Source organism: Phocoena phocoena, chromosome 8, assembly GCF_963924675.1.
Source record: "Phocoena phocoena chromosome 8, mPhoPho1.1, whole genome shotgun sequence".
Classification (NCBI taxonomy): domain Eukaryota; kingdom Metazoa; phylum Chordata; class Mammalia; order Artiodactyla; family Phocoenidae; genus Phocoena; species Phocoena phocoena.
In genome coordinates, this window is record NC_089226.1 from 2943931 (window position 1) to 2970642 (window position 26712).

The 26712-nt window shown below is 48.4% G+C and overlaps 1 protein-coding gene across 4 annotated transcripts in view; it reads right to left on the reverse strand.

The window, feature by feature from the left end:
* The window catches only part of NTM (neurotrimin), a 929065-nt gene that overhangs the window by 97218 nt on the left and 805135 nt on the right, over positions 1 to 26712 (reverse strand). For all 4 annotated transcript variants that reach the window (XM_065882596.1, XM_065882595.1, XM_065882594.1 and 1 more), the window contains one exon: positions 23037 to 23162. In XM_065882596.1, the coding sequence (XP_065738668.1) occupies positions 23037 to 23162 (126 nt within the window). The remainder of the gene's footprint in view (positions 1 to 23036; positions 23163 to 26712) is intronic.

Here is a 26712-nt window from a genome sequence, read left to right on the forward strand (position 1 = left end):
TGGGGACAGTCTCTGATCACATGTGTCTCGGCATAAATTACCTCAGCTAACTGGCACAAAGCCCAAGGGACTGTCCTAGGGCATGGAGTTCCTTAGTGGTACACAGAGAGAGGAAAAAAGAAAGAAAAATGGAAAAAAGAAAAAATTTCATTTTCATAGTTTTCCCTCCCATTTCAGGGCTACCCAATGTACTACATCCTAGGCATCGGCTAATTCTAAAACCTCTCCACTTTTCCAACCAATTTAATTACAACACAAGAGGAGGAACAGTCTGGAGGCTAGAGATGCATGGGAAGTAAAGACGTGCGTACACACACACACACACACACACACACACACACGTGCACACCCACATGCACACACATACACAGAACCGTTACAGCTTGATGGGTGTTTGATCACACACCCTGCTTCCCACTGATGCCATCACAGGGCTCCAGAGTTTTTCACAATCACCAAAGATGACTGCAATGGTGTTTAATGAAGATTGACACAGAGATGACTGCTCTGCCTCAGGAAACCTATGTAGGTTGACTTTAGGATCAAGGCTTTGTTCCAGAATTTATCCCATTGATATTAGGGAATGCCATGACTCTGACTTCTGCTAAAACAGGGCCTTAAGATCATAGGGAGCTCTGTGAATCACAGGGAAGGGGGAAATGAATGAACAAATCCAGCTTTGTCCCAGGGCGAGAATTAGTTTATGATATGGCACGTTCGCTGGGAGCTCACCAAAGGTCTAGTTTTTAAACTCAATATCTTATCTCTTCCAAGCCTATCTTACTAGCATTTAAAACTGAAAATCTATTTCTAAAGGTTAAGTTTATGATGATAAAATTGGGAAGAACAGAAACAACACCTGTACTTCCAACAGCTGCAAGAACCACTTATTCATTTTCTGATGTAAAGATTGGGATTCACTTTTGAAAGTGAGTGACAGGATTTCAACGCCCATCTCAATAGAAAAGAAATCTCTTGGACAGAATGATCCTTTTCTATCATTGGTCAATTATTGCTATTATAATAACGTGGCAAGTATTTTTGAAACTATGAAATCGTAATGATGGGATTCTGAAAGACTATTCATCAAGCAGGTGCCTGAGAATTTCAGAAGGAAAGCAATAAACTGAGAAGAGGAGTCTGTATGACCGTGATCATTCACGACATATAAGACCTGTTCCCTCTGCTTCACAAATAAACTCAGTGCTACAGACCTATTTCAGACAGAAACAGGGAGCAGTGGGCAGTGCTGGTGATGGTCAGATAGGGTGTGAGAGCCCAGGAGCTCAGGCGTCTGTACTCACATGGGGGTGGGGGGTCGGAAGGTGCTGATTTAAAGCAAACCTGCTCCTCCCAGAAGAGGATGCCCAGACTTAGACTAGGAGCAAAGGCAGGATCAGATGCTACCACAAAATGCCACATAAACAAGAGAAACAGCAACGACATCTGAACAACCTCCCCAAGGGTAAAATCAGAATCAACAACAAAGGAGTGATCATGTTTGAAGCTTATGAGATCAAAGACCCAGGGCTAGGGATGGATTGTTTTGATCCCTCCAGGCAAAAGAAGGCAAAGTGCGTGGAGGATAGACTAGTGTGAAAGCCAGGGAAGTGCTCTTCCGGGCCCAGGCAAGTAAGAGCCTTGTGCTGGCAGAGGTCAAAACCAAGGTAAGATGTAGCTGTCAGCTGGAGCGTGACATCTGGGAGCCAGCGAGGAGCCCCTGAGGAAGGCATGGCCCCCCTGGAAGGACCACTCTTGCAAGGTTGTGCATGGGGATAAGAAAACCATAAGTGCAAGTTCACAGGACAACAGGAAAGAGAACCAAGGGAGCTCAGGGATAAAAATAATTTTCATAGCAGCAACCACAACTGTCAACAGTCTTCAGCGACATGGATGGACCTGGAGATGGTCACACTGACTGAAGTCAGAAAGAGAAAGATAGACATCATAGGACGTCGCTTATATGTGGACTCTAAAAACAAAGATACAAATGAACTTATTTACAAAACAGAAATAGACTCACAGACATAGAAAACAAACTTATGGTTACCAAAGGGGGAAGGGGGGAGGGATAAATCAGGAGTTTGGGATTAACAGATACACACTACTATATATAAAATAGATAACCAACAAGGACCTCCTGTATAGCACAGGGAACTATACTCAGTATCTTGTAATAAACTATAAGGGAAGAGAATGTAAAAAAAAGAATATATATAAATATATATGTCTAACTGAATCACTTTGCTGTACACCTGAAACTAACACAACACTGTAAATCAACTGTATTACCAAAAAAATTGTTTTAAAAAAGCCAGTCTTCATGTACTGCAGATATTGACAAATTTCTTTTCTCAAGGACCAGATAGTGAATATTTTAGGCTTTGCAGGACACACGGCCTCACTGAAACTACTGAGCTCTGATGCTGGAAGAGGAAAGCCCCCATAAGCAAAGGGCTGTGGTGTGTTCTCATAAAACTTTGTTTAATGTTCTCATAAAACAATTTAATTTCAAATAATTTGCACATGTCATGAAATACTACTCTTCTTTCATTTTAAATTCAGCCATTAAAAATGTAAAATTCTTTCTGAGCTCACAGGTTGTTCAAAAGCAGCTAGCAGGTGGGATGTGGCCCACGTGCCAGCCCCATCCCTGTTGTTGTGAAACAGGACAAAGAGAACCAGTCCTGGCCTGGAGATCCTGAGTGCTGTGGAAGCCAAAGACCCCCATCTCATCCTAAAACCAGCACCAACCCGAATATTCCTGTCGCCCTGCAATTTCCCTTTCGATTTCTGCAATTTCTGTTTTGCGCAGTTGTGGCCCGCTGTTCTGCTCTTTTCAAACAATTTCCAGATTCAACTCTTCTCACTTGGGTTACATTCTAGGTAGCCTTTCTGAAATGCTTAGGAGAACTTTGACATTAATTATGCTGCATTAATAAAAGTAAGACAAAGATAACAGGAACACAGGAGAAGTGTTTTTCTTATACCAACGGTCACAAATAGTGGTCACATCATCTGCTTTGCAAGTTTGCATTTCAGAAACATAAAAACATCTTTGTCTTAGAAGATTGCTCTGTGCTGGGGTCACGTCTCCCCTCCTTGCCTTCATGACTTTCCTGGCATCACCCTGGAGAATATGCATGATTCATGCAGAACTGGTTATTAATAAAGGACCACACACACAATGTTTTCATGTTGGCCAAGCACCTGGAATGTGGGATTGCTAATCTCCATTTTCTGATCCTGTTTTACGGACTAGGTGGCAGAGGCTCAGGGAGGTTGATTGCCTTCAGGAGGGTCACCCACTTAGTAGCCGGCAGAGCAAAGAGTCGAATCCAGTGTCCCCACAAAAGCACTCTTCACATCCCTCCACCCCTGACCGCGGCTCTCCTCCTGGGTGACCTTGGGCTGCCAAGTGGGCATCTGCGCATGGAAGGATTTCCTTTCCCGGGTGCAGACCAGAGACAGCCAAGCTTCACCGTGAAAACACGTGCCTGATGGAAGGCCCTGGAAGGCTGCCCCATTTCACAGGGAGTCTCTTCAGGGACGACCCGACGGTCCATCCTCTGCCAGCTCCCCAGCACACTCTTTACTTTCTTTCCTCCTTTTCTCTGCCCCCTAATGTTGCCCACTGTGATGCATGTCTTCAGATGGTGAAATCACATGCATTTCCCCCTCTGTGCACTTGGCAGGCACCTCCTTCCTTTATTCTTGCAGTGGGAAGTTTACAGTCCACGTGACGGGAAGAGCTCTGCAGGGCTGGATTCTCAGTACTCACCAGCGGCAGGACTCTCCCAGGCGAGACATGTTTAGGGTGACAACAGCTCAACAGGAAGTCTCCAGTTCCCTGTTGTGCCTAAATTGCATCCTGACAGAGACACCGCTGTGACCCTCCTGGCCCTCTCCCACTTGCCCTTCAACTCCCTTAGCAGCTGTGGCCCCCAGGGGGCAGCAGACAAGCCACCTTCTCCCACTGGCTGCTCTATGCAGCTGGCCAGGCAGAGAAGAGAGTTTCCGTCTTAAAAGGTGCATGGAAACGTCCCCAGAGGTGACAGTTAGGCATCGCACGTACACAGCAGCAAAGCACCTTGACCGTATCAAGTCCTGTGGGCAGCACGGACCCTATTTCCAAGCTACTTTTTTGGGAAGTGGGACCGCAGGGAGGTCTTTGTCAGGCCCCCGTCTCTGCAGACTGGACTCCCTTAATGGCGCTAAAGCATCGCTTTCACAGAAATGAGAACAGAACGCATTCCCAATTCAATACTGAATCATTACAGGCCAGATAAGTGTCTTTTTTCCATTTGTGGTTTTGTTTATTAAAACCCTAGGACAAAGTATTACTTTGGGTTAAATCTCAGTCACATTCTGCTACTTTCATTCAACTTCTGTTTCTATCCAAATCAGGCGCTACTAACTGTGAACTTAATTTTTTTGCGGGTGAAAGAAAGGATGGTGAGGAGACACTTACCAGTCGGCCATTCACTGTCTCCATTCAAGGGACATTTGTTAGGAGCCTCCAGTGTTCGATGGGGACATTAGAAGAGCCTATAGGTTTGATCCAAGGGGAAACCGAGGCTCTGGGAAGGGCTGTCCAAAGGAGGTGGAAATGTGGCCCTTCTATCAAGAGGTCATTTAAAAACAGCGTTGGGCCTGCTCTGTGTCAGGTGAGAGGGGGCGTTTGGAAAGGCACGAGACCGGGCATCCACATCCCACCTGCCACATATGACCTATGGCGCCTCCCACATGTTCTGAGCGGTTTGCTCATCTTTAAAATAAGATGTGCTACCGTCGAGGGCAGGCTAACCACGCCCTCTATGTTTTTAATTAACTTGTATCGGAGCATGGTTGCTTTACAATGTGGTGTCACAGCCCCAACAAAATGCATCAGCCACACACGTCCAGTGCGCACGCCTGCACCACCCCTGCGACAAACGTCTATGAAGCATCGTTCTCTGCCGGGCACAGGGCAACGCATTTGCCTGCCCCACTCATGCCATCTTTACAAGAAGCCCAGGGTGAAAATGCTCTCGAGATACTCACTTTACCGGTGCGATGACCAAGGCTCAGAGGGTGGGCAAAGTGCTAAGCGGACAGCGCTTAGAAAGCAGTATAATCAGAACTCGAGTCGCGAAAGTGCACCTCGCCGTGCCTCTGACAAGCTCAGGCCCAGTTCCCGGAACCCAGTCCAAGCCCACGGCAGGCAGCGGGCCAGTATCCACAGAGAGATCTGGAAGGCCAAGGTCGGTGTCCAGGTCTACTTCTTAGCAGCTACCTGACCTGCAGCAGGTTACTGAACACCTGTGCCTGGTTCCTCATTTGTCAAATATGGGTAATAACAGAATCGAAGCTCACAGCGTTGTTCCAAAGATTAAACGAGCTGGCACGGGTGAAGCGCTGGTATACAGTAGTAAGAACACCGTAAGCCTTTGCTACTATTCTTTTTATCGCCTTTATTAACTTCACTGTCACCCACCTGCCCAGCACATCTCCCTCCAAGCCCCTTGTACTTGAATGAGACCCATCAACTCTTAGGCCTGAAAGTCCTCTGCCTTGAAACCTGTACTTTATCAGAGGCTGGTTTCTAAGTAACTTATTTGTATTTAATTGTCATTTTCTGAAAATCCGCATAGACACAGGGCTGTAATTAACTTTTTATTGGGATTGTCCCACATAGGTTAAACTACTTGCTCAGAGGAGCGCAGAGTCAATGACGGTAGTCAGGATGGAGGGAAGGCTGCCCTCTCCTGCCCGCCTTGTGATAGACAGAAGCGGCTGCTGAGACCCTGGAGTTGTTACACAGAGAGTGTGGAGGCCGAAGAGGACAAATGTCCACCTGAGTGACAGGCTATTACCTGCCATTTGTCCCTTCTTTCACCAACAGAGGTGACTGCTGGCAACTCGCCCCCTTTGATGGTTTGGTCATTCCCCTCCCCAGAGCCTGCCTTTGGGGTACATCACGTGGTCTGATGGGCAATGGGGCAGAACAAAACCCTGGATTCTGAATCAGCAGACAGTCACATATTCAGGGCCAGTCTGAGAGTTCGGCAGCTCGGTTTCTTTGGGAAACCACAGACTCTCCAACCTTGGGTTTCCTCAGCTGTAAAGTAAAATTAATAGCAACAGTAACTTCATAGGGGTGTTAGAGCATCAAAGGAAAATATGAAAATATTTTAAAAATTAAAATTGGTGTAAACTACTTGAATTCCAGCGGGGAAAAAAAAAAAAGATGATCTGAGTTGGCACCTCCTTTGGTAGCCGGGCCGATGCACCTTGATGTTTGCTGTCAGGAATGAAACAGGACAATGGCAAGCAGTAAATCAATGGGCTCAGAGTGAGGCCTCTGCAACCAACGTGGCCGGTTAAGTCTTGGCCACCTCCTACCCTACTGTGTGTCTTTGAGTGAGTCACTTAAGTGAGTGCTCTGGGTCCCGGTTCCTTTACCTACAAAAGAACATTAATAACACCCACGCCAGAAGATTGTCAAGGGAATTAAAGAGTTCACGCAGGCAAAACATTTAGAAAGGTGCCTGGAACACAGCCAACCTACGATAAAAATATTAGGTACTAGGATGATAATGACGACGACGACGACGACGACGATGATGGGGGGGAGGACATGATAACGCTGAGGAGGACGGCGGTGAGGACGGTCCTTTCAGGCTCTTCCCCTTTTCATACAGATAGAATCTAACCATTTTAGACTCTGCTGCTATTTTCAGGCACAGAACCACGAGCTTGTAGCCTAAGAATCCAGGCTTGCCAAGAGGTCCTGGGGTTCCTTACTGCTGGCTGCGTGATGACAATGAAGTGGGGCTCTCATCAAGAGGTCCTTACAGCCGTGACAACACCTGAGTGACCAAAATCAAGAGGCCTAGGAAAGTGCTGGGACAGAGAGAGAAAACACATCAACACGTGGAGAAATGTGGCCGTGCAAGAGCAGAACAGGACTGGTCAGCGTGGACGCTTGACAGCAAAGCCAAAGGGAGCAAAATAACGTAGAGGAAAAAGTTGTGTTCGCCCTCGCTAAATTGTCCTGAATTCTCAAGGGTCACGTGGCTCTGGGTAGAAACAGATGCAGAGCGAGATGGAAGCAATTCCTTCCAGTCCTTCCATCTTACACAACGTGCCTTATCAATTCCGGGGTTTTCCCCTCTCAGAGGAAATGGGGACAAGGTAATGGGGCAAGGAGAATGGATGCTGAGACACTGCTACCTGTCACAGCAGGTGCTTTCTTCTGGGCTGGTGAGCTGTCGCCCAACCGTGACATTTTTCTAGACTGAACACTGAGATCGTCTGCTTCCTCCGCCCCAACTACCCGGGCTCAGCAACAGGGAAGCAGCAGGGATATTTGCAGAATTTCCAGGGTATACATCTGTAAAAGCTGAAGTATTTCCCCCAGACAATATCACCCTAGAGAACTGGATTTAGGCTGTATTTGTCCACACTTCCAGGCATTCAGTTGACTTTCTCCTTCCATCCATAGGAAGCTTTTTTTGGGCAAGATGGGGGCTTCACTTGGATAATGACGTGGCCAGAGTCGGGGGAGGCTGCCCAGGCTCACCTGGTTCCTGCTCTGATTTAAAAGAAAAGATGAATGCAGACATCCTGCTCCAGGTGAGTCAAATACTGAGGACTTTGAGACCGTCTCCGTGGTCCCTGGGGAGAGGTTGGGGGATGGGCAGAAATCACCCGACACCCCCAGGCTCCTCCTCTTGGGCGGTTTCACACTCCAAGAAGTAAGTGCTTCAATGATCAGTCCCCAGCGGAACCCTCACTAGACCCTGCGGCAGAGGCTCTCCTCCAGGCGATGCTTCTCAGGGTCAGACATGGTCAGTTCCTTTAGCAACATGGTGACCTTAACTCCAACTTCCTAGAGCACTCAGAAGCCACAGAAAGAAACTTTGGGGTGATGTGGCTGAAGGTCAAAATTGACAGGCTGCTCCACCAGCAGAGACAAGACTTAGCTAATCCTTTTCTTATTTTAGCTGAGGAAGAGGGATGACTGAGAACTCGAAGGTGAGTAATTACCCAGCAATAACAGCCGGAGAGTGGCCAAGGGTGGCCGGGCTGCAGACTGGACTCTGGGGAAAAGTCCCTTTGACCTCACACTCCCCGCCAACCCCACCTTCTGCTAACCCCCAGAGCATCACTTCTCCAAAAAAGTTTATTACTCTGTCCATTTCTTCCACACATTCTCTCCCATTCCAGTTCATCTTTATCTACGATCTTCCATCGGAACCTTTCTCCCCAATGTCTTGTGTAAATGCACTCTGCCAGTTCTCATCTCCCTTAACGTCTAAGCAACACATGTGATGTCAATCACCCCCGCCGTCCATGAAACGTTCTCCGCACTTGGCTTTCAGATTTCCTTCACGGCTCTCCGGCCACTTCTTCACAATCAACTTTGCTGGATCCTCGTCTTCTAACACCTCAATATTGGAAAGCCCTGAGGCCCGGTCCACGGATCTCTCCTCTATCCATCTTCACCCAGTAGGTGGTGAGAGCCGGACCCATGGATGCAGACACCATCTGCATGCTGACGACGCCTGGATTCATTTTTCTGGCTTCTGGATCCTTGCACAGCCAACTGTCTACTCAGCGTCTGTACCTAAGGCACCAAGCTCCTTTCTTCCTCTGCAAACCCGCTCCTCTTGGAGTTCCTGATGGCAGGAATTGATAGAAGCAGCCACCAGTCGGCACAGGTCACAAACCTTAGAATCCACCTTGACTCCTAACTCTTACTCACAATGCCCACCTAGGAAGTCAGCAAACCTTGTCAGCTTGCAGAATACATTCCAGACTAAACATGGTCTTACCATCTTGGACCCCACCATCACTTCTTGAGGGACTAAAGCAACAGCATCCTAACTGGTATCCCAGCTGCTACCCTTACGCCCCCGCCCCTCTACCCCTGTCTTTCTCTTCAAACCATAAACGTGACCCTTTAACAACATTTATTCGCTCAGTTCACTCTCCTGCTTGAAACTTGCCAGTGTTTTTATTGGAACAAATGCCAAAGTTCTTACCTTGGTTTTCAAGGCACTACATGACCTGACTCCTGACTCTCTTCACACCATCCTATGTCACTTCTTTGCATCAACATTCTTGCTGTTGCACAGAGACACCAAAGGTCTCTGCAGCTCGTGGCCTTGGAACGTACAGGTCCCTCTGCTTGGAACGCCCCCTTCTTAGTCCAACCAGTTCACGGCCTCACTTCACTCAGCTCCCGAGGTCTCTGCTCGGGCTTTCTTTCAACAGTCTAACCAAAGGAGCACCAGGATCACTCTTTGCCCTGTCTCTGTCTTCTTTTTCTCCATATACTATCTCTCCCTGACATCGGCTCACATATTTGTTTATTGAATATCACCTACTCCCACATGGCAGTCCCGTGGGACAGAGGCCTTGAATGCTGTGTTCACTGCAATGCACTGTCGTGTTTTGGGTACTCAAAAAACATCTGTTGAATCAAAGATGATGCATTTCTGCCTATTTATCATATCTCTGTTGTACTCTATCATTTCTGTTCAATCGAATAAATCCTGATTCTCTAGAAATAAATAAATAAATATGTCTGGGGTTGTTATGAGATCATCTTTGGAGAAAAGGAAACGAACCCACATGGATCAACAGGCAGAAGTAAATCAGACACCAGCTGATTCCTAACATACTACCTATTGCCACATGGGAGAACAGCCAGAAAGATAATCCCTAGTCCCCCAAACCTGGCAACGAGGGAGGCCAAATCAGAAATACGGGGCCCCTGCTCGGCTTAGTACCTACCCTCACTCCCACCCACATTAAAGCCATCACCACTTCCGGTAATCTGGTCCCCTGCATATCTCTAAATTCCATACTAATCCTCCACTCCTGCCATCTCATGATCTCTGACTTTGACCTTTCAGTAGCTCCCTAAAGGTCAGTCTCCTAGCTCTGGAACACAAGAAGGCTTGGCCTTGCCAACAGCTACCTTCTGTCACCACCTCACCTTCGGGCTCAGGAAGAAATGGGATTGAGGCTACAGATGAAGCCTGTGAGATGTGCCTCCCTGCCTTCCCTTGGGGACCACGGGCTAAATCCAAGCAGCCTCACATCCCTCACTGCTGGGGGTGCCACGCAGCAATGACCGCCTCCTTCACCATCAATGCTCTGCAGACCTGTCATTCCTCACGTCTCCCGACCTTCCAAGCCTCGTGGCTCTGCCTCTGGAATACCCACTATTTAAGCAAAATGCTCCCCCAGACTCAGGCTCCAGGCTGAGCGTCCCCCGACCTGCCTTTATTAATTAAAACCCAGCTATTCTCTGAGATCAGCACTTCCTGGGTTGTTGGTTTTGGCATTGGAGGTTGGGGTGATGGCCTTCTTTACTCCCCAAGGTTGTTTGAAAACCTTTCCTCTCTCACGTTTTTGTTGAAAACCTTGCTTCTTCCAAGGTCTTGCCCTCCGGCGATGTGGCATGTACCTCTCCTCTACCTGCTGCCAAGGACTGGTGTCCTGAACCGCCCATGATTCTTTGAGGGCTTTCACACCTGAATCACAGCCCAACTTGTCACCCACCTGGGCCATTACCTGGACTGTCTTCAGTGTTCCCTCTGGTGATCTGTCAGCTTACCTGGACCCTGCTTCTCCATGGACCTGTTCCTTCATCTGAGCCCTCTGCTACCACTTTCACAGGACGAGACACGTCATTCTCTAGAACCTGAAGTCGCTGATGAAGGGACCACCGTTTCTGACTTGAACCTTACAACTTCCCAGCATGCTCAACTACTCACTCCAGAAGCCCGTGCTCACTCTACTCACTCACTCGTTACACAAACACTTATTGAAGGTCTAAGACTGGATAGACTCCACGCTCTGCACAGCTGCACGCACGCTCCTTGCCTTCGGGAAGCTTAGAGTCCACTGAGAGGACGGCAGGTACTGAATAAATCTCCTGTAGCCACATGGTCTCCGCGACAATCCTGGAACACGACAGAGGGCCTCGGATTCACAGTTTGCCCTTCCAGGAATGCTCCGCTGGAATTATCCAGACGCCTTCTCTCCCAACTTTCATAGGGTATCTTCTTAATAAACCCATCCTTATCTACTCTGTGGAAGGTTGCAAACCCCAAACGGATGCTTGATCATCTCTTTGCCTCTTATCCGGTTAATGTTTTCACAGTAGTTACCATATAACGCAGTCTCAGGTTCACTTATCCTTGGACTTATTTTCTGTCTCTCCCGGTAGAACAGAAGCTCCGTGAGGCCAGGGGTTTTTTCTGCTTTGTCCTGTCTTGTATCTCCACGGTCTAAGACAGCTGCATAGCAGTAGGTGCTCAACAGCAATTATTGAGTAAATAACTGAATCAATGTAGGAGCAACGAAAATTGTTTTGCCAAGGAGTTTTCCCAGGCACAGAATCCATGTCACCTTCTCTGCTTAAATCCTTTTCGGGGACGATGTGTGACAGAGGAAATAAATCAACAGAGGGAGAAAGCCATTCTTCTTTCTCTATCATTGCAGATGACTGGCCAAATATCTCCAACCACTGTGACCTCCGTGAATCATTCCATAAAGGGCAATGCAGTGATGCAGGGAATTAACGAAGGAGCACGAGGCCTCCTGGTTGCAGACCAGTTAAACAGGAGGAGTCCTGAGTCTACTGTGGAGGAACGATTAAGTCCAAAGTCATTCCTTTGAACTCTCAGAGAAGAGGGATTTGTTTTGGGGGCGCTGGGAGAGGGGGTTAGCATAGACGAATCCACCTCTGTTGGAGAGATGTAAGGGGTAAGGTGATCCTCCTAGGGAAGGAAGGGCTACCTAATCCTCACCCCAAATACGCAGGCAACGAACAGGCTGGCTGACTGTGCAGTAGTATCTGGAAAGCACGAACAGCCCAGTCAGGAGGAGGCCGGCCCCTGGATCTGCGAGAAGGGAATTGGTATTCCGCTCGTTGCTTTCCTACTGTCCTGGCTCCAGCAGGACAAGCATTTTACACCCCTAGGAAGACGAAGTATGCCAAATACCACAAGGACACAGAGCGAAACTCCATGGAGTCAGATAATGAAAAACATAGCCTGGAATCCAGCAATTTCTTTTCATATCTAAAGCCGTTAATGTGTAAAACCACCTAATAATAACAACCAAAGCACAAGACACACCATTGTGTGAGTGAATGGTAGTATTTAACATGAGGCAGACATAAATCAAGTCAGAGAGCAGCTACCTCATTGCCGCGCATGCTCTGTGGTCCAGGGGGCGCGGGGAAGGGGGAGAGAGTGTGAAGTTCACACAGGCAGCTCCGCAGAAGGAAGAAGCCCCACCGGAGAACTGAGTGGTTGGCATCTGTGCTGGGGCTACACATCCTTTGCTCAGAGGTATCGTGCAAAGTCCCACTGAAAGGAGTCTGAGATTGTGGGGAGAATGGAACACCCAGGCCCAGCACAGAGCCCAGCCTGGAGTCTAGTGTCTGGACAAGAGTGTGGGTAGACTTGTAAGAACACTAAGAAAACCTGGACGTCCAAGGACCACAGGCCCTGGGCTGGCAGGAGGCCTGAAACAGAGAGCAGCCGTGTCCCAGAGGTGGAGAAGAAGCCATGGGTGAGAAGTGAAGCAGGGATAAGAATATGAATCTTGTGTGGCACATGTATACAATGGAGTATTACTCAGCCATAAAAAATGAAATTGAGTTATTGGTAGTGAGGTGGATGGACCTAGAGTCTGTCATACAGAGTGAAGTCAGTCAGAAAGAGAAAAACAAATACCATATGCTAACGCACATATATGGAATCTAAAAAAAAAAAAAATCTGTAGAACCTAGGGGCAGGACAGGAATAAAGACGCAGATGTAGAGAATGGACTTGAGGACACGGGGAGGGGGAAGGGTAAGCTGGGACGAAGTGAGAGAGTGGCATGGACCTATATACACTACCAAATGTAAAATAGATAGCTAGTGGGAAGCAGCTGCATAGCACAGGGAGATCAGCTCCGTGCTTTGCGATGACCTAGAGAGTTGGAATAGGGAGGGTGGGAGGGAGACTCAAGAAGGAGGGGATGGGGGACATATGTATATATATAACTGATTCACTTTGTTACATAGCAGAAATTAACACACTGTAAAGCAATTATACTCCAATAAAGATGTTTAAAAAAAAAAGAATGTGAAACTTGGAGTCAGAGAAGCTTGGATTTGAATTTCACCTTGGCCATTTAAAATCTGTGGACCAATTATCCTCTCAGCTCTCCATTTCTTCATTGCTAAAATGGAAATAACGCCTACTTGTCAGGGTGTTTATGAGAATTAGGTGATATGAGATATGGAAAGCAGAGTGCCCGGCACAGAGCGAATACCCCACAGCAGTGGTTCTCAAACTTAAGCATGCAGCACAGTTCTCCGGGGATTTGCTAAAACGCAGATTTCTGGGTCCCATCCTGGATCTGGGGTACAAACAAGGTGACGCCCATGCTGCTGGTCCAGGGACCACCCTTAGAGAACGGTACCATACAGCACAGCAGTTAAGCACATGCCTTCTGGAGACAGTGTCGCTGGGGGTGGGATTTCAGCTTTGCCACTTGGAGCCTTGTGACCCCGGCCCACTTGCCTGACGCTCCAAGCCTCAGCCCCCTCACTGGTAAAGCGGCCCGTCACAGGACCGGTCTCACACCGCTGCTGAGAAGAAGTCATACAAGTAGGCTGCATGTTCAGAAGAACGGCCAGCACATTTTGAACATCCACAAATCCTTACTGTAATTACTGGATAATAGCCACTCTGCAATTGAGACTCTAGGGAAAATGCCGTCATCACAGGTCAAGGGAAGATTCAGGACGGAAAAGGAGGTGCAAAGTCAGAGCTACACAGAGAAGTCCTCGTGGCCAGGACAATCTGGTTGGAAACAGTCTCCAAGCTCTTCTGGCAGCTCCTGGTGGGACCTGGCCGTGGGACCCCAAAGCCTTCAGCTGGTCTACAGGGGTTCCTCAGTGAGGAGGTTACCGTGCCTATGGTGGGAGGGTGAGGCCCCGCTGAGGCCCTTCTGTACCCCCCAAAGAGCTGCCTGTCATGGATGCTCCTGAGAGAGGGGGTCTCCTGGCCTGGAGGGGCTGCCGTTTTAACCAGCCTTTACAATAACTGAGCCAGGGCTGGTTGGCTTCGGTGGGGAAGATAATACAATCTCCTTGCTTTTCTGTTTCCTTTCTTGTTCCATCAGAACAGTTCTGCATGGTAACGGTCACCAAGTACCCGCACAAAAAGCCCAAGACTCAAGAGAGCGTGGGGGAGGACGCGGTTAGCAGTGCCTGCGCTCAGCAGACCACAACATCTTTCAAGGGTTTTTAAATAATTGGGTAGAACCACAAACAGCGTCTGTGGTGTGCACTCCTGCCCTTGGTTTCTAGACTGAGGCTTGACTTCATATGTTCTCAACTGAGGCAAACGGAACTCATTAATTTCCCCACTGGTCTTTTTATGAGTTTCCTCTTCTTTGAAGTAGGAAGTCACACAGCTATAATACTGCTTTAAACCAGATCATAAATATTAAACTTACAAAAAACCTTATTGACACTGGCAAATTTTACCCTAAATGTATCTATCTAACCGTAATGTTACAGTTAAAGAAAATTGCGGAGTTAGAAGAGTGATCTATAAACGTCTCACTCTACCTTTTTCTTCGCCACCTCGGTCTGTGTTTAAACCATTTACTTAATGAGTTTCTGGATCACTTTGCCTCGTATTGAGGTTGGACCACTGGTTTATCTCCATCGTAAGAAATAGCTTTCTCTGTACGGGTTGGACCTAATACCGAATGCTCCCCTGTTCCTAGGGAGAGGAGATCTGCCACTTTCCGTTACGATGCAATTATTTTCTTTTCTCCCACCATCAGTGACCATATCTTTCACAGTAGCGATTCCTTGTCCCTCCTGGGACAGCCACTGGGGGTACCTGGGGAATTTTAATCGAGCACCTGCGTTAATCAGAAAATCATGGGGGTCGGGGGTGCTGACTCTTCCTGGCAATTGACTGAGCTTGGGCTTTTGTAAGGATTCAAACTTTTCAGAGGAACAAATGTTCATTTCCTCCCTTTTGTTCTTGTCTCCTGGGTGGGAAAGAAGGGCAACGGGCTGGCTGGGTGCTGGGAAGTACCGGGGTTGGGCGCCTACTGTGTGTTGCTGGCCGGGCACTCTGCATCGGGAAGCGTGACTCATCCCGCCAATCTACCCTGACACGGCCTGGTTATCCGTCTTTTGCAGATGAAGAGTCTGAAGCTCAGTCATGGGGTCAACCAGGGAGGCAACGGTTGGGGGAGAGGCTTTGCTTACGAATTCCTTTGACTGGTTTGGGAAATATATGATGATGCGGAGATGAAGCTCCCGGCTCTTACCCCTTTCCTCACTAAAACTGATTTTGTTTTAAATTATGTGCCAGAAAGACTCAAATTTAAAAAGGGAAGAAACATACTGTACCTACACTATTGGACACTTCTTTCAACGATCCCCAAAAGGGCCTGTCACTGTCTCGTGCTGCGCTCAGCACTGGTGATGAAATACGACCACGAGGGGCCTGTTACTGCTCCCCTGGACACCGGGGTGGGGGGTAGTGGGGGGTCTCTGGAGCTGCAGGTAAGTGCGAGCATCACTGCCGTGCAGAGCGCTGTGACGTCTCGGGAAGGGCCGAGGCACTCCGACTGAAGAAAAGTCATCAGAGGCTCTCAAACGGGTAGCATCTGAGCCTGGTCTTACAACAAAAGTGGACTCTCTCCAAAAGCCGCGGGAAGATGGTCTAAGGAGAGTGGAAGTGAGTCCAAAGAGGAGACGCCAAATAGGTGGTGAGCCTCAAGCTGCCACCGTGACTGCAGTGCGGGGGGTCTTGGGGTCAAGGGCCGGATCACGGAAACTCAAGGTGCCGTGACAAGAAGCAAGAACAAAATCAAGAAAGAAGCGTTATCTTCAGAGAGGCTTACTGCTGCCCCAGCGTGACCCAGGCAGTGACAGTGCAAGGGAATCCAAATCCAGCTGGACCTGATTTCAAACCCACCTGTTTTGGGCAGGTCACCTCCAGCTACGAAAGGGAATCACTCACTGCAGGTGACCAGGGCCTCAGAGAAGGGCCAGACATTCCAAACAGCTCAGCAGAAAGGACCAGCTGGACCATTCTCACCTGTCCTCAGGAAGCAGGTGGAGAGGGCAGACATGCTGGTCACCACCCATGCCCCCCTGTGGGAGGAGCCTCCACAGGGAAGGATCCTTCTCTTAACTGTATCTCTTGGACTCTAATATTCTAGCAGAAGACAGGTGGGCAGCTGGTAGTTTAGCAGGTGCCCCCTCCAGGGAGACTCCCTGACAGGGAGCAAAGAATCACAGATCTCAAGGCCTCCTTTCCCTTCAGGCCCTTGTTTCTTGGGAACTGAGGCTAATTCCTGGCTTCACAACACCTTGGCCATGACTGGAGAGATAATTCAGTCATTGAGTTCCCCCTTGGCTTATGGCAGAAAAGATGTATCGCCTGTATCATTAATTACAGGGCATCCACTAAAATGAGACTCCAAGCGTTGTCCAGAGTTGGCACAGATAGAGAGCTTTCATAAGGATCTTTGTCTTTCCTGTTTTTTGGTTTTTTTTTTGGTTCCCTGCTGCTGGGTGGTGAACATCAGGGGTGGATGAGGTGAAGCCTTTAGTTCCATTTTGTCCTCCTTCCCTCCCATCCCCGGTGCCTCTTTGCTGGAGACGATTTTCTCGTCTGCCATCCTAATGATTGCTGTGCCACACGGGGCCCCTGACGCTGGTGCTGACAGGCTGCTCATTAGTGCCAGGGTGCCATGTCAGCCAGTGGCACGCCAGAGTTCCACGCCTGACACTCTTCCGCAGAGCTGTCACCGGAGTCGCGGCACCTGCCAGCTCTGGTTGAACTCAAGCTGTGATACCCCCAGTGCCAATTAGTGCTTCTGTGTCCTGCTTAGCTGGGGAGGAGGGCCTGTCAGTGCTGACAAATGGGAAATAGGTGGGCGGGGAGCGCTCAGAACACTGGCGAGAGGAGAAGGGCACCCATCCGAGGGTCACTCTGTCCTCACCAGCTGGTGCCTTTGAAGGCTCTGGGAGGCATGAGGCAGGGCAGCGGACTGCTCCCTGGGCCCTGGGCCCTTCAACTCCAGCAGGAGAGCTGAGGTGGGAGCGGGGAGACTGGCAGCCGAGGCAGGTTGCCCAGTCCTGCGGACAGAGGTGTGGAAGGCATGCAGAAGCGCCCACCCCGTGCCGTGGGAAGAGAAGGCTTCCACAGCTAGGGCGTGGTGTACAGCCCAATGGACATACAGCTTTCTTCTAATTGTGCACTCTCACCCCGGGTCTCTGTGTGGCCCTGGGAAGAAACAATCCATCTCTACCCGAACCTCGATTCGCACACTGGGGATGGAGGGGAGAAATCTGTAAACGATATGTCTCTTTTTTTGGGTACTGATTTCTTTCTTTGTATTAAGCTTTGTTTAACCCATGAGGAGCAGCAAGTTTTCATGTATTATTGAATTCACTCTCTCTGGGAACATCCAGGATTGATTTATGGAACTGTTGGGAGCCACTGCGGGTTTAGGCACAGGTAGGGTTGGGATGAGTAAGCCAGCAAGAGGATCAGGTGCCCTGGAAGAGCCGGGTGAACTACACATCAGAGAAGCACCGACATCACGAGAGCACCATGGTGAGGCGGCGATGAGGGCAGAAGGCAGCTCACGCAAGACCCAACTTCAACGATGCTCGTGAGCCACTCTGACCCTTGCAAAAGAGAACTTGAAAAGGAGTCACTTCTTCAAGGAGAAGTCCAGCCCTGGCACAGCAGCTTCCCCACCAGACGGACTTCGGGGAAGGCTTCAAGACCAGAGAAAATTTCCTGGAGACTTACCAGCAGAGACTTCAGCAGGAGACACACCAGGTCTGGACCACAACATCAAAGTGGACAAGAATTCCTCAAGGATGGGGATGGAATCTTCGAATTAGGAGAACGGCCATCCCCTTTGGGGCACCAGCAAACACAAGGGCTGTTCACGGAATCAACACATACTCCTTAGAAGCTTTCTAGGTGCTGGGTATTGTGCTAGGAGGTGAAGAAGCCAAGAAAAGAGAGACACAGGCTCTGGTCTCAACTGATGAATCAGGAATCAGGACATCTCTTCGGACAGATCACTGGAACCTCCTGAGCCCCCCGCCAATACCCAGGTAGGAGGTGTTCTCTCAGCAGCCTTGGTGAGATTGTTATTGGTATCTTCAGTGTTTTGTCTGATGGGATAAAGGGTGAGGCAGGTGTAGCCGAGAGGGCAGCCCCATTAGGACACTCGGTGAGCCACGACCCCGTATGCACAGTGAAGCCCATGCAGCGGTGGCTGGACTCAGGCCTTCATCTGGGTTTTGCGGTCGGCTCCCAGGGATGCGGAAATACAGGAACCTCAGCCTTCTCTCTAAAGCTCTGACAGTCCAACAGAAACTGGAGACATGAAAATTGGCCTTTGAGAATAACTTTTTTATGAAGTGTGAAGTCTTGAAGAGCCTTTAGAATACATTGAAAGAGAGAGTTTATCTGTCAGAAGACTCAGAGGAATACAGAGCATTAAAGGCATTCTTTTGAATAGAAAGACTCAAGCTTAAGGGCTATGACAATATAAATTCTTGCATGCCTAGACAAGGAAAAGACAAGACAAGATGCAGAGTCATGAGTGAGAGTTGTGTCTAAGGGACCCTGGGGACCACTGACGGTCCTTCAGTGCCCGGAGCAGCAGGCTAACAGGCGGGATTCGGTGAGGGGCCATTAGAACATTCGTGCAGTTCCAGGCGGCATTCCCGTGTGAGGAAGTGACGTGGCTCTTCCTCTTGAAAAGACCAAGGCCTGTGCAGGTACAAGCGACACCTGTACCCTTCAAAACAGGTATGCACCATGAGGGCAGGTATCTCTACAAAGCTAGTACACCTTCTCCTTGAACTCCTGGGAGCTATAAGTTCATGAAGGGAGCTAAAAAGACATATAACCGGTAATAACAGGTGAGATACCACTTCTCATGATCAACAGCAATGCCAAGAGGTAGCTTGGGAGGTCTTACCTCCCTCTCTATCTTGGATAAGTACAACTGACATTTTCTCCACCTGATGTCAAGTGCCAGGTAGGCATCTTCTGAGAAAGACCCCCAACACCCCTCCCACCATAAGATCACTCCCAGTTTCTGTATATCTGGATGGATGAACCACTACTGATACAATGGTGGTTAACATTGCTTTATTACTTTTCCACATAAAAGGAGTCAAGGCTGGGACCTTATGCTAAGTGAAGTAAGTCAGACAGAGAAAGACAAATACCATACGAGCTCATTTATATGGGGAATATATGAAAACAAAACAAATGTGCAAAACAAACCAAAGAAAAACAAACACAGATATAGAGAACAGAGTAATGGTTACCAGAGGGGAAGTGGAGTCAGGGGAGGTAGTGAAATGGGTGCAGGGGTCAACTGTATGGTGATGGATGGAAAACTAGCCTTTTGGTGGTAAGCTCGCTGTAGGGCATACAGAAGTCAAAATGTAATACACGGAACTTGTATTGGGTTGGCCAGAAAGTTCGTTCGGGTTTTCCTGTACCATCTTACGGAAAACCTGAACACATTTTTGGCCAACCCGATGTGTTATAAACCAATGTTACCTCGAAAAATTTTTTTTAAAAAAGGAAGAGATTTATATCAGCTTACTGCAGCCCCATATAAGTTGTGATAGAGGAAACTAGGAGTTTTCAGAAATGCACAGAACAAACAGACCAGTCTGGAGAGAACATGCAGTGAAGCCATCAAGGTGGCCCAAAGTGCTTGGCCAGGGTCAGCCCTCCATCGGGGGTTTAATGGGTATAAGCATAAGAATGACCTTGATTGAAATGTGATCTGCCCACACACAGTGGGAGCAAGGGTGACAGCAGCTCTCTGCCTCTGGAGCCTTCTATCAGGTGTAGCGTATCTTTTTCTCCAAGGAACCCACATCTTGTCCCTACGTTATTTAAAATAAGCAGTCTTTTGGAGATATTTAGTGGGGCAAGATGAAGGCCTAGCTGCTGAGGGTCTCCAGCTCCAGTTTGGGCTGGGCAGCAGCCCGATGACAGCTCTGATCTCCAAATAATCAGTCACCAAGGAAGCGGCACCCCGTGAGCCCCGGGGTGATCAGTTACCATGTGGCATGTCGCATCAGTTTGAATCTGGGTTAGCTAATCCAGACCACAGATCTGGGAAAAGCTGCTCGTCTAAATTACTCTGATCCACAGGTAGATTCTGATTATCCTTCTCCTCTCCCCTTGATCCATCTTCTGTTTCCATAGCAGCTAAAACCCCCGTAAAATGGAAGCATCAGGTCCAGTCCCCTGGGGAAATGAGGCGGCTGGATGGCCAGGAGGGAGGGAAGGGTGCTAGGGCACAGTGGTGAGAACCTCAGCAAGAGGAATGGAGAGGGTGCCAGTGCAGAGGGAAGACAAAAGTGCTTGTGAGGAGAAGAGAGAGAAGAAAGAAATGGCAATGTGGGATGAAACAGAAGGAGGCTGTGTAGGAGGCTGTGAGAGATAGGAAGGCGGAGAACAAAAACAGAAAGCATGAAAGGACAAGACAAAAAGAGGAGCTGTACAGAGGAGAAGGGAAAGAAGAAAAAAAAAGAGAGGGGAGGGGCGGGGGAAGAGAGGAAAGGAGAGGAGAGAAGAGGAAAGGAGAGGAGAGGAAAAGGAAAGGCGAGGCACCCAGAAAAGGACGAAGAGCTGCAGGACCAGAGGAGGGATGAGAAAAGACATCAAGCAGGAGACAGAGGGGACTTGCAGGATGGAGGGGGCGGTACCACCTGCCAGAAGGAAAGTCCATGTACCTGGGATGATGAATGTTTGCGTATGCTAATGGCACAGACGGCCCTGGAGTCCAGTGGCACTGAGGTTCCGGTATTAAGCAGTGATGAACGGCGTGCACCATGGGCCAGAAAGTCTGTCCATCTGGGTGCCTCACCCTGGGATGTGCCCCAGGGCCACGTTCCATCACTAACAACTTCATGCACAGTGAAGCCTCCTCCCAGAGTGTGGGCCAGTCCACATGTGAGATCATTTCCAAGATCATTTCCAGTCAAGAGATTGGCAGAAATTCCAGCATCTCTCTGATTCCTTTGCTCATGGTGGTAGTGTCAGGAGCGGTGGCTAGGGACAGCTCCCAGCGTTTCAGGCCAAACACAATGAAAACCTCATCCCTTTTCTGAAAACCTCCATAGGGCTAACTGTCACCCTGAGAGAGGGAATTTGGTTTCTGGGGCCCATGCATAGTCTTCAACTGATTTTTTTTTTAATGTCCAGGTGTAGTAAACCTGTGATGCACTGCCTTCTTCAGGAATGAAGGATGCCTGCCCCAGGGGGTGGACAGACAGCCCTCGGCTGCAGCCCCTCATGGGGACCGTCTCATACGAAGAGAGATGCCTGGCCTAGGTCACAGCTCTTCTGGGGACAACCCGAATTCCCTGACCTCGACCGCTGTGCTGGCATAAAAGGCCACCCCCATAACCTCAAGAGAGGACAATTCATCCTATCTTCAGAATGCCCCACAGGGCTAGTAGAGATGCTTCCCTGGTCATCATGGCAACTCAACCTCTCCCTCGGCCTGACCCCGCCTCCCTCCCTCCCCTTCCACAGGCTTGATCCCAAGGGCACCTCCAATAAACTTCTTGTTTGCCAATCACCTTCTCAGGGTCTGCTTTAGGGGGACTCAGCCTGAAACACCCAGCAAACCACGCTGGTGGCGACTTTAGCATCTTTATTTTTATTGAAATCTAGTTGATTTAAAATATTGTGTTAGTTTCGGGTATACAACAAAGTGACTCAGTTCTCTCTCTATATATGTATATATATATATTCTTTTTTGGATTCTCTTCCCTTAGAGTTTATTACAAGATATTGAATACAGTTCCCTGTGCTCTACAGTAGGTCCTTGTTGTTTATCTATTTTATAGCAGTGTGTGTCTCTTCTTTAGCCTCCTTAAACCTGCGTGACCCAGCAATGCACTTACCTTCATACATACATACAAGCATACACACACACATACACATATATATACATACGTACATAAATATATTCTATGTTAGCCAGATATAAGCAGTGAAATTAAGGATCTTTTTCAGGTCTCTGCTCAAATGTCCCCTTGTCGAAGGCCTTTCCTGACCAAACCTCTTGTCCTCCTGTCAATGTATCCTGCTCTATTTTCTCATCCTTATCACCACATACTATTAACATTATTATTTTGGTTACTCATCTCATGACAACGTGAGCTCATGAGAGCAGGGACTTGTCTGTTGTGGTTTATTGCTATATAAACACTCAATAGACGTTTTAGAACTAATGTAATGCAGCTCGCATAAAAGCTAGCTTAATAATAAATGGCATGTTGCCTTAAATTCTAAAAGTTTAACGTTCAATCCGTGAAAGCACAAAACAACACTTAGCCCGGTCTGCAAAACGTCTAGACGTTTAGACAAAGTGAATTTTGCAATTCAGTCACACACTAAGTTGTACTTGTTATCTAGGATTAATCAGAGTAAAGCAACAAGAAAACCACAGAAGGACTAATGGCCTAGCGACCAGATATTTGGCACTGTTGAAGCAGCACCGACGTGGAACTCTTCCTTGTAGGCATACGGCCATCCCAAACCCTCATCCATCATTGTGTGTTTGTGTCTTCTCTCTCTCACAAAACAGCCAGCTGAACAATGCCACCAACACCGAGCACACTCCTCCATCGCCAAACGTGACCAGGAAAGTCGCCCAGAACAGCTTACCACCACTTCACCCAGAAACAACTAGGATTAATTTCCCAGGGACTGGAGACATCCTCCAGTGTGATTTCTGAAATCTCAGAGCACGTGCCTGTCTTGCACTGAGAACACCGATATTCTCTGCGGAGCCATGAGCAACTTGTTATCAGGCCACCAAGAATGGGGAACACTTGACACCAAGTCACCGGCGTCATAACGTCCTGCCAAGGCCAACGATTCTCCCACTTCCTCTCACGACACGATACACCAAACTGCTTCTCTCACCTTTGGGGGAGATGTGTCTCCAAGTAACCGTCGGCTCCGGTCGACCCGTTGCTATGCAGGTGAGGCTGACATTGTTGCCTTCGTTGATGGAGATATCAGAAGAAATCTCTACAATTTTGGGAGATACTGTGGAGACAATACAGGTAGAAGGAAAATTAAAATCCTGCTGAAACATTTCTTTGTTGTCTTCAAGTGGTAGTTGGCAGAATAACCCAGGGATGGCAATACTGGGGCTATAGAGTCGAGCACGAGGAATCAGAGGAGTCACCTTACACGTGAAAGAAACGTCTCACCTCGACGTCAGCTGCTATTTCCTCCTACGTACACGCAACGGCAGAGGGTCTGAAAGGGACGGTTCCACTGCAGCCCCACAGGACCTGTTCTAGCCCCCCGCCCTCTTCCGGTCTCCACTCTCACCCACACGGTCCGCCCGCCCCGGCTCCACACCGCGTCACGGCCATCTTTATATGATGCACTTCTGATCATATTGCGTCTCTGCCTGAACACCTCCAACCATTCCTACTGCCCACCTGAAGACACCGAAGCCCCTCACCCAAGCAAACCAGGCCCTTCGGAATCAAGCCCGAACCTGTTTCCACTGACATTCCTGGCGATTCCACCTCCACTTGCCCTGTTGTCACCCCCAACTCATCATGTCCTTCCTGGTCAGCCTGCATTTGGGATCTATATTCTTCCTTCTGTCCTTCCTGGGAAACTCCCAGTCATCCTTTTAGACCCAAATCATATGCCACTTTGTCGCAGCTTTCCCTACCCCTACTCCCTCTGGCCTCCTGCACAACTCAAAGATCCTGCACCCAGATATGTTACACGCACCTGAGGGGGGGTCAATCAGACGTGACAGACTTGGCCTCTTTCTCTCTCTGTGTCTTAGATTAATCCCCCCAAAGGATGAAGAGGTTCATCCCAACTGTAGATCTGGGGACAGAATCCCCCAACTTTGTTTAGTCTTTCGTTTTGCAGCCAGGGTTTCCTTAGGAAGTTAACATTATGTCGTGCCCTTTCTCATTTATGTTTTACAGGACAGCATCCCACGGGGATGAGCACGGCCAGCTGTGTACATCTGTCTCATTCTGGGGCTCAGAGGTGGAAGCTCATTGCTGCTGCATATCTAAGCCCAATTCTCCAGTATCATCTTTACCACTCGCGAATGTGATGCTTGACCATGAAATGACTACTCATTTGTCTCGTCTGCCAGTGGGTTTATAAAGTAAGGGTGTCTTTTATTGGGCAGCCCCCCCAAACTCCCAATTCTTGGCCCTTATCCCACTGTGCTGTAGTTATTTGCGTAGCATCCCTCACCCCCTAGACCATGAGCTTTTTTGATGGCTTGAGCCAGGTCTTACTTACATTTATATCCATAGTATAAAATGCAACACATATTTATAGGATGGAATTATAATGGCTGTTCATGGGAGCCACCTCCCCACCTGGCTACATGTCTGCGACAACCTCAGAACCGGGCCGTTAACACAGTCATTTCAGTTCTACTCACACTGGTTTTGGCACACTAGCTCTTTACAGGTTAAGGGCCCATGTCCGGTTCTATGAGGCGTCTTCAGGTCAGGCTGCCTCCTTGCATCGGCATGCTTCTGAGCCACCCCCGTGTGCTAGTCCAGGACCCATTATCCCCAGGACACACTGCCATCTGGCCTGCAGGAGACCCCAGGCAAGCTGACCATCGCCCTTATTCCCTGGATGGGACCAAGGTCACGGGGCAACCCTCACAGGAAAATCAGACTGGCTGGAACTTTCCGTGCTGGTCTTTCCTCTCCTGGATCCATTCATCACTCACTCCTGATGGTGTTGGATTTTTTCCTCCAGAAAGGAGCGTGTCGTGCAGATAGCTGCTCTCAGCCTTTGCTCCTTTCCCTCCTTCTCCTGAAAATTGACTTCCCATCTGTTTCCACACTGCACCCAACCAGGAACGCTCATTAGCAAGAATGAACTGGACTTTGGTTTCTGAGCCCCAAGCCCTTGCTACTGGTTTTGGCCCCTTCGCCTCTTTCTCCAACTGTCTAGACCTACTGGAAGCATTCAACCTCATTCAAGGTTGAGCTGCCACCCCTTCCACGAGGTCTTCCAGGTGACGTCCAAGGGGATGTGGCTTCTCCTGCTTGGAGACTCTGTAGCCTCCTCCACGGCATTAAAATAAACTGGCTTATGTTACCTTGTCTCATCTTTCTCCTTGGCTATAAATTATCATAGTATAAGATATTGGACAAGAGCCTTGCTCATCTTTTTATTTTCTGCTGTCTCCAAAACGGTCCCTTGCATAAAGCAAGCACCAATTAATCATTTTTAGTCTTAAATCCACGTGGAACTTCAGGTAGAGAGGCAACTGTGGTGTGACGTTCTGTGTGTGCGAGTGTGTGTATGCCCTTGCACACATACATACCTGCATTCTCATGGATATTTGGCAGGACAGACACAATGGACGGTTGATGTGGCCAGGGCTGGGAAGTGACCGCTGGCTCTAAGACGCGGGACTTCTAAGACATTATATTGTGATTCATGGCTGTATCATTTTAAAAGCTAGATTGAACCTTCCAGGAGAGAAAGATACTTGATGAGTTAATGACTGGACACTTGATTTGCTGACTGTCCGAAGGATCCAAATTTGTAAGCTCTCTAAGTTCTAGAATCATTTAAATTTGATGTATTTTATTCGCAGAGCTTTAACTGGGACTTGCACTTCTTGAACCCCACCTCACCCCCAAGCCATACATTCGCCTGGCCCTGATCCTGCCCACCCTTGGCACTCACACAGCCTTGCCTGTTTCCCAGAGGACAGGCTGCCTGCAGAATGGCTGTGCTGGCCTTGCAGACATCGCTTTGACTCTGCAGGTAAGTAATTTACTGATCTGTAAAGCACTCTGAGATGCTCTGTGAGGGATTATGTCACAAAAATGCCATGCAATAAAATAAAAAAAATGATGGACTTTGTGAACACAGGGTGATTTAGGGTTTGTAGCTGGAAGTGTGCTCAAAGTACATTTTAAGTGGAAATCAGGCAGGGTAATGAATTACTCTTGCTTTGGAAGGGCTTCCTGGGAGTTCATTTTCCTGGCTTCTTACATGATAGCTAATCTGCTAATCATACACTAGAGAACAATGGACAGTCCCCAAGTAGAAGAGAAGGTAGTCTGGGCCAAGCTGTTGGCACAGTAAGTATATAAAATGAGACCATCACACCTCATGCTTGGAAGAATCATCTAGAATTGTCTCCCTCCACTAACAACTGGAACGTGTCCAACTCACGAAGTGGCAGTTGGTGAAATGCTTGGCCTTTCAATCCTGCCTCAGGGTGTAGCTTGAAGGTGGCAAATTGCCTCCAGATGACTTTGAAAGGTAGACCATTCGTGGCATAGAGCTGAGACGGTTTGACCAGAGGTGCAACCCCAATCACCAGAACCAAACTGGCACAGTGCCAAAGATGCTAGGCGGTTAGAAGTATCATCTTCCAGGTGGCAACGTCTAACATGTTGTCAGTATTTAAAATGAAAGTGAACTGACAAGGATGCACTATGGTCTTAGCTAATCCATGTTCGTAAGAAAATTCTGACCCACTGAGGTAGGGCTACTTACATTTTTATATTGTTTCCATGGATACCTCCTGCGTCTTATCTCATCTCATCATGCAGGTGGTTGCAAACAC